This window comes from Petromyzon marinus, chromosome 80 (genome assembly GCF_048934315.1).
Source record: "Petromyzon marinus isolate PM22_M1 ecotype Great Lakes invasive population chromosome 80, UKy_Petmar_22M1.pri1.0, whole genome shotgun sequence".
NCBI classification, from domain to species: Eukaryota; Metazoa; Chordata; class Hyperoartia; order Petromyzontiformes; family Petromyzontidae; genus Petromyzon; species Petromyzon marinus.
Window position 1 is genome coordinate 7,681,776 of NC_133746.1, and position 9,271 is coordinate 7,691,046.

The 9,271-nt window shown below is 54.4% G+C and overlaps 1 protein-coding gene across 1 annotated transcript; it reads left to right on the forward strand.

Moving 5' to 3' along the window:
* Nucleotides 1–2,560: 2,560 nt before the first annotated feature.
* LOC142907671 (uncharacterized) lies at nucleotides 2,561–6,724 on the forward strand (the record flags this gene model as incomplete). The annotated part of the gene is made up of 1 exon (XM_076057283.1): nucleotides 2,561–6,724. A coding segment is annotated over one exon (1,845 nt), but the record flags the coding sequence as incomplete, so codon positions are not given.
* Nucleotides 6,725–9,271: the final 2,547 nt, after the last annotated feature.

Below are 9,271 nucleotides of genomic sequence, written 5' to 3' on the forward strand. Positions count from 1 at the left end.
TCTCTCTGTGTCTCCCTCTGTCTCTGTGTCTCCCTCTGTCTCCCTCTGTGTCTCTTCCTCTGTCTCTGTGTCTCCCTCTGTCTCTCTCTCTGTCTCCCTCTATGTCTCTTTGTCTCCCTCTGTCTCCCTCTGTCTCTGCGTCTCCCTCTGTCTCCGTGTCCCCGCGTCTCCCTCCGCGTCACCCTTTGTCTCCCCACCCCACCCCCACCCCCTCCCCCCCCCTGCTACCCCCCCCCTCCTCCCCCGGTCACTCACCGCGTCGTCGCTCCCTCCCACCACCCCACACAGAACCCGCAGCCTCCTCCACCTCCTCCTCCTCCACCGCCTCCTCCTCCTCCTCCGCCTCCATCATCGCCGCCGCCTCCTCCTCCATTATCTCTCTGTCAGGGAAACCCAGGCCGCGGTGACGTCACCGTCGGGATGACGTCACCGCGGCCCCGGACGCATGACGATTGCACGGCCGTTGGTGACGTCACGCGCGCGCGCGAGGACTTTCCCGCGCGCGTGCGGGCATGGGCGGGCATGGGGTGACATGACGACACGCACGGTTGACAATAAGAAGTTCGACTAACCCCGCCTTAAATAAATATCCAGACGACACGTTCTACTGAATTAAATATACTTTTTTTAATATAAATATTTAAAAAAATCACAGTTATAATTACTTTTAATATTTTATAATTGTAATAGAATTTAAGGATAATATTGTGAACATCCGAGTGTGCATCGCCACTTTAACACCGCGCTAAGATGACAACAATAGTTTAAAGAGATTTGAATCGTGTTTTTGGGGGGGGGGGGGGTTTGTTTGGGGGCCGGGGCGGCAGAGATTTGTGACGTCATATTTGAGGGAGGGGGTGGGGTCTGACTTTTTGTGACATCGTGTGACGATGGGGGGGGGAGGTGGTCAAAAATCGCGTGACGTCATTTATGTGGGGGGGGGCGAGTGGTGAGGGAGTGGGGGGGGGGAGTGGTGGGGGGAGTGGGGGGGGAGTGGGGGGGGGAGTGGGGGGGAGTGGTGGGGGGGAGTGGTGGGGGGAGTGGGGGGGGAGTAGTGGGGGGAGTGGGGGGAGTGGTGGGGGGAGTGTTGGGGGGAGTGGGGGGGTAGTGGTGGGGGAGTGGAGGGGGAGTGGAGGGGGAGTGGGGGGGGGAGCGGTGGGGGAGTGGAGGGGGCCTGAGTGGTGGGGGGAGTGGTGGGGGAGTGGGGGGGAGTCGGGGGGGGAGCGGTGGGGGGAGTGGTGGGGGGAGTGGTGGGGGGAGTGGGAGGCTGAGTGGGGGGGCTGAGTGGGGGGCTGAGTGGGGGGCTGAGTGGGAGTGGAGGGGGAGTGGGGGGGAGTGGGAGGGGAGTGGAGGGGGAGTGGTGGGGGGAGTGGGGGGGGGGGTGGTGGGGGGAGGGTGGGGGGAGTGGGGGGGAGTGGTGGGGGGAGTGGGGGAGTGGTGGGGGAGTGGTGGGGGGAGTGGGGGGGTAGTGGTGGGGGGAGTGGAGGGGGAGTGGGGGGGGGAGCGGTGGGGGGAGTGGAGGGGGCTGAGTGGTGGGGGAGTGGGGGGAGTGGTGGGGGGAGTGGGGGGGAGTCGGGGGGGGAGCGGTGGGGGGAGTGGTGGGGGAGTGGTGGGGGGAGTGGGAGGCTGAGTGGGGGGCTGAGTGGGGGCTGAGTGGGGGGCTGAGTGGGAGTGGAGGGGGAGTGGGGGGGAGTGGGAGGGGAGTGGAGGGGAGTGGTGGGGGGAGTGGGGGGGGGGTGGTGGGGGGAGGGGTGGGGGGAGTGGGGGGGGAGTGTGGGGGGAGTGGGGGGGGGAGTGGTGGGGGGGAGTGGGGGGGGAGTGGTGGGGGGAGTGGGGGGGGAGTGGGGGGGGGAGTGGGGGGGAGTGGAGGGGGAGTGGTGGGGGGAGTGGAGGGGGAGCAGGGGGTGGAGCGGTGGGGGGAGTGGGGGGCTGAGTGGGCGGCTGAGTGGGGGGCTGAGTGGGAGTGGGAGGGGGAGTGGGGGGGGAGTGGAGGGGAGTGGAGGGGGAGTGAGGGGGAGTGGGGGGGGAGTGGGGGGGGCGTGACGCTCCACCTGCCCGGCTGGGGCGCAACTTCGGCCCCACTCACAAAAACGCGGCGTGACGTCATCTCGGCGTTGGCGCGCGTGACGTGGCGAGTGACGATGACGTCATCGTACGGTTCGACGTCGCGCGGCCCTGGCAGAGGAGAGGGAGACGGAGGGAAGACAGCAGAAGGTGAGACACGGAGAGACACAGACAGAGACACAGAGACACAGAGACACTCACAGAGACACTCACAGAGACACAGAGAGAGACACAGACACAGAGACACTCACAGAGACACAGAGACACTCACAGAGACACAGAGACACTCACAGAGACACAGAGAGAGACAGAGATACACAGAGAGAGACACAGAGAGAGAGACACACAGAGACACACAGAGACAGAGACACACAGAGACAGAGACACAGAGAGACAGAGACACTCACAGAGACACAGACAGAGACAGAAAAGACACAGAGACACAGACAGAGACACAGACACAGAGACACAGAGACACAGAGAGACAGAGACACAGAGAGACAGAGACACAGAGAGACAGAGACACAGAGAGACAGAGACACAGAGACAGAGACACAGACAGAGAGACAGAGACACAGAGACAGAGAGACACAGAGACACAGAGAGACAGAGACACAGAGAGACAGAGACACTCACAGAGACACAGACAGAGACAGAGAGACACAGACAGAGAGACACAGAGACACAGAGAGACACAGAGAGACACAGAGACAGAGACACAGAGACACAGAGACAGAGACACAGAGACAGAGACACAGAGACACAGACAGAGACACAGAGACACTCACAGAGACACAGAGACACTCACAGAGACACACTCACAGAGACACAGAGCCACTCACAGAGAGACACAGACACACTCACAGAGACACTCACAGAGACACAGACAGAGACACAGAGACAGAGAAACATACACAGAGAAACACAGTCAGAGAGACACAGACAGAGACACAGAGACAGAGAGACAGAGAAACAGAGAGACAGAGACACAGACAGAGAGACAGAAACAGAGACACAGAGAGAGACACAGAGAGACAGAGACACAGAGACAGAGACACAGATAGAGACAGAGACACAGAGACAGAGACACAGACAGAGACACAGAGACAGAGACACAGACAGAGACACAGAGACACAGACAGAGAGAGAGACACAGAGAGAGACAGACAGAGACACAGACAGTGAGACAGAGACACAGACAGAGAGACAGACACAGACAGAGACACAGAGACAAAGACACAGACAGAGAGACAGAGACAGACACAAACATAGACACAGAGAGACAGAGACACAGAGACAGATAGACAAACAGAGACAGACAGACAGAGACAGAGACACAGAGAGAGAGAGACAGAGACACAGAGACACAAACAGAGAAATAGAGACACAAACAGAGACACAGAGAGACAGAGACACAGACACAGAGACACAGAGACACAGACAGAGAGACAGACACATAGAGACAAAGACAGAGAGACAGAGACGCAGACAGAGAGACAGAGACACAGATAGAGACATAGACAGAGACAGACACGAACACAGACACAGAGAGACAGAGACACAGAGACAGATAGACAGACAGAGACAGAGACACAGACAGAGACACAGACACAGAGAGAGAGACAGAGACACAGAGACCAAACAGAGAGATAGAGACACAGAGACACAGAGAGACAGAGACACAGACACAGAGAGACAGAGATACAGAGACACAGACAGAGACAGAGAGACAGACACAAACAGAGACAGAGAGACAGACACAGACAGAGACACAGGCAGAGAGACAGAGACACAGACAGACAGAGACAGAGACACAGAGACAGACAGAGACAGAGACACAGATAGAGACAGGAGAGACAGAGACACAAATAGAGACAGAAACAGATATAGACAGAGAGACAGAGACACAAACAGAGACACAGACAGAGAGACAGAGACACAAACAGAGAGACAGAGACACAGAGACAGGGAGACAGAGACACAAACAGAGACACAGAGAGACAGAGACACAGACAGAGAGACAGAGACAGACACAAACAGAGACAGAGAGACAGAGACACAGACAGAGACACAGAGACACTCACAGAGACACAGACAGAGACACTCACAGAGACACACACAGAGACACAGAGACACTCACAGAGACACACTCACAGAGACACAGAGACACTCACAGAGAGACACAGACACACTCACAGAGACACTCACAGAGACACACTCACAGAGACACAGACAGAGACACAGAGACAGAGAAACATACACAGAGAAACACAGTCAGAGAGACACAGACAGAGACACAGAGACACTGAGAGACAGAGACACAGAGAGACAGAGACACTGAGAGACAGAGACACAGAGAGACAGAGACACACTCACAGAGATACAGAGACAGAGACACAGAGACACTCACAGAGACACACTCACAGAGACACAGACAGAGACACAGAGACAGAGAAACACAGTCAGAGAGACACAGACAGAGACACAGAGACACTGAGAGACAGAGACACAGAGAGACAGAGACACTGAGAGACAGAGACACTGAGAGACAGAGACACAGAGACACAGAGAGACAGAGACACACTCACAGAGATACAGAGACAGAGACACTCACAGAGACACTCACAGAGACACAGAGACACTCACAGACACACAGAGACACAGACACACTCACAGAGATACAGAGACAGAGACACTCAGAAACACTCATAGAGACACAGACAGAGACACATAGACACTCACTGAGACACAGAGACACTCACAGAGACACAGAGACACTCACAGAGACACAGAGACACTCACAGAGACACAGAGACACTCACAGAGACACAGAGACACAGACACACTCACAGAGATACAGAGACAGAGAGACAGAGACACTCAGAAACACTCACAGAGACACAGACAGAGACACAGAGACACTCACTGAGACACAGAGACACTCACAGAGACACAGAGACACTCACAGAGACACAGAGACACTCACAGAGACAGAGAGACACAGAGAGACAGAGAGACACAGACTCAGAGACACAGAGAGACAGAGACACTCACAGAGACACAGACAGAGACACTCACAGAGACACAGAGATACTCACAGAGAGACACTCACAGAGACGCAGAGACACTCACAGAGACACATAGACACTCACAGAGACACAGAGACAGAGAGACATACACAGAGAAACACAGACAGAGAGACAGAGACACAGAGACAAAGACACAGAGACAGAGACAGAGAAACAGACAGAGACACAGACAGAGACACAGAGACAGAGAAACAGATAGAGACACAGACAGAGACACAGAGACAGAGACACAGAAACAGAGACACAGAGACACTCACAGAGACACAGACAGAGACATAGAGACACTCACAGAGACACTCACAGAGACACAGACACTCACAGAGAGATACTCACAGAGACATACTCACAGAGACACATAGACACTCACAGAGACACAGAGACAGAGAGACATACACAGAGAAACACAGAGAGACAGAGACACAGAGACAGAGACACAGAGACAGAGACACAGAGAGACAGAGACACAGAGACACTCACAGAGACACAGACAGAGACACAGAGACACTCACAGAGAAACAGAGACACTCACAGAGACACAGAGACACTAACAGAGACACAGAGACACCCACAGAGACACAGAGACACTCACAGATAGACAGAGACACAGAGACACTCACAGAGACACAGAGACACTCACAGAGAGACACTCACAGAGACACAGAGACACTCACAGAGAGACACAGAGCCACTCACAGAGACACAGAGACACTCACAGAGACACTCACAGAGAGATACTCACAGAGACACTCACAGAGACACAGACACACTCACAGAGATACAGAGACAGAGAAACAGAGACACTCAGAAACACTCACAGAGACACAGAGACACTCACTGAGACACAGAGACACTCACAGAGACACAGAGACACTCACAGAGACACAGAGACACAGACACACTCACAGAGATACAGAGAGACAGAGACACTCATAAACACTCACAGAGACACAGACAGAGACACAGAGACACTTACTGAGACACAGAGACACTCACAGAGACACAGAGACACTCACAGAGACACAGACACACTCACAGAGATACAGAGACAGAGAGACAGAGGCACTCAGAAACACTCACAGAGACACAGACAGAGACACAGAGACACAATATTTTCCTATTTAAGCTTCTGTTCATCCCCCCGCCCCCCCCTCTCTGCCTCGCTGTCCGTCCTTCCTCCCTCCTTACCTCTTTGTGGACTTGTATATGTATTTCTACTGACCGTGTATTTTTCATTCCATCTATGCTGGTATGTGCGATCCAAAAGTTGAACACAAAATTTAACACTCTTCTGAAATTCGTGGTCCGCCAGGAAGTGTCTAACTGTGTTGTTGGCCTGACTGGATGTGCTTCACATAATGTTTTTTTTCAGGTTTGTTGAATTCTCGCCTCTCATCTTTTTGTTGTATTTACCTCCGTGATTTGTTCTTGACACCTGATGAAGATCGCTCGCGTTGTGATCGAAACGTCGTGATTGTTGTTTTGTTTTAACATAATTTTATTGTATTTCTACATGCGTGACTTTACCGAAAAAAACAATGGGTAGTCACAGACACACTCACAGATACACTAACAGAGACACAGAGACACAGAGAGAGACACAGAGACACAGACAGAGCCACTCACAGAGAGACAGAGCCTCTCACAGAGTCACAGACAGAGACACAGAGACACTCACAGAGACACACACAGAGACACTCACAGAGAGACAGAGACACAGAGACACTCACAGAGACGCAGAGACACTCACAGAGAGACACAGACACACTCACAGAGAGACACTCACAGAGAGACACAGACACTCACAGAGAGACACTCACAGAGAGACACAGACACACTCACAGAGAGACACTCACAGAGACACTCACAGAGAGACACAGAAAGACAGAGCCTCTCACAGAGACACAGACAGAGACACAGAGACACTCACAGAGACACTCACAGAGACACACACAGAGACACTCACAGAGACAGAGACACTCACAGAGAGACACAGACACACTCACAGACACTCGCAGAGAGACACTCACAGGGAGACAGAGACACTCACAGAGAGACACAGAGACACTCACAGAGACACTCAGAGACGCAGAGACACTCACAGAGAGACACAGAGACACTCACAGAGAGACACAGACACACTCACAGAGATACTCACAGAGAGACAGAGACACTCACAGAGAGAAACAGAGACACTCACAGAGAGACACTCACAGAGAGACACTCACAGAGACGCAGAGACACTCACAGAGACACAGAGACACAGAGAGACACAGACACAGAGACACTCACAGAGAGACACTCACAGAGACGCAGAGACACTCACAGAGAGACAGAGACACTCACAGAGGGAGACAGAGACACTCAGAGAGAGACACAGAGACACTCACAGAGAGACACTTACAGAAAGACACTCAGAGAGACAGAGCCTCTCACAGAGACACAGACAGAGACACAGAGACACTCACAGAGACACACACAGAGACACTCACAGAGACAGAGACACAGAGACACTCACAGAGAGATACAGACACACTCACAGAGATACTCACAGAGAGACAGAGACACTCACAGAGAGACACTCACAGAGACGCAGAGACACTCACAGAGAGACAGAGACACTCACAGAGAGACACAGAGACACTCACAGAGACACTCACAGAGAGACACTCACAGAGATGCAGAGACACTCACAGAGACGCAGAGACACTCACAGAGAGACCATCACAGAGAGACAGAGACACTCACAGAGGGAGACAGAGACACTCAGAGAGAGACACCCCCACCACCCCTACCACCACCACCACCACCGGGGCTATAGCTGTAATCACACCCACGGCTGCCAAATTTGAATCGCTGAACCTCCGCAAACGGCAGTCCACTGCTGGGCCACCACTGGGCCACTATTGTGTCACCACTGGGCCACGACTGGGTCACCACTGGGTCACCACTGGGCCACCACTGGGTCACGACTGGGCCACCACTGGGCCATGACTGGGCCACAACTGGGTCACCACTGGGTCGCCACTGGGCCACCACTGGGCCACTATTGGGTCACCACTGGGTCACCACTGGGCCACTATTGGGTCACCACTGGGTCACCACTGGGTCACCACTGGGTTCACGACTGGGCCACGACTGGGCCACCACTGGGCCACTATTGGGTCACCACTGGCCCACCACTGGGCCACTATTGGGCCACCACTGGGTCACCACTGGGCCACCACTGGGTCACCACTGCGCCACTAATGGGCCACCACTGGGCCACCACTGGGTCACCACTGGGCCACTATTGGGTCACCACTGGACCACCACCGGGCCACCACTGGCCCCCCACTGGGCCACCACTGGCCCCCCACTGGGCCACCACTGGGCCACGACTGGGCCACGACTGGGTCACCACTGGGTCACCACTGGGTCACCACTGGGCCACTATTGGGTCACTATTGAGCCTCGACTGGGTCACTACTGGGTCACTACTGGGTCACTACTGGGCCACCACTGGGCCACCACTGGGCCACCATTCGGCCACCACTGGGCCACCACTGGGCCACTATTGGGCCACCACTGGGCCACCATTGGGACCCCACAGGGTCACCACTGGACCACCACTGGGCCACGACTGGACCACCACAGCGCCACCACTGGGCCACAATTGGGCCACGACTGGACCACCACTGGCCCCCACAGGGCCACCATTGGCCCCCAAGCGCTGTTCTCCCCCCACCCCCCACATGAAACCAGAATGCTGGTTGTTATTTTGCCTCTGCGATCCTACCACACCCCATCCCAAATAAAGCAAGGTACGAGTCGTAGCTCGAGCAGCGGCCTAATCCTCGTCCTTCTGGTCATCTCACTCAACCCGCAGCTCCCGGCAACAACGCGGTATTCAATTTCGGCCCAAAACTAAATATCTTTTAGACATTTTTTTATCGCGGATTTAGCTCCACGGGGCTTGACTCCTGGCGAGAAGCAGCGGAAATAAAGAACAGGCCTCACTCCTTCTGGCAATTAAGCGGGTGTTGTTAAGACGCTCAAACACCAAATTATATAGACTAGATTCGAAGCCTTCGCGGCTGCAGGAATTACTCTTCGCCTCTTTTGGTAAAGTCACGTTGAAA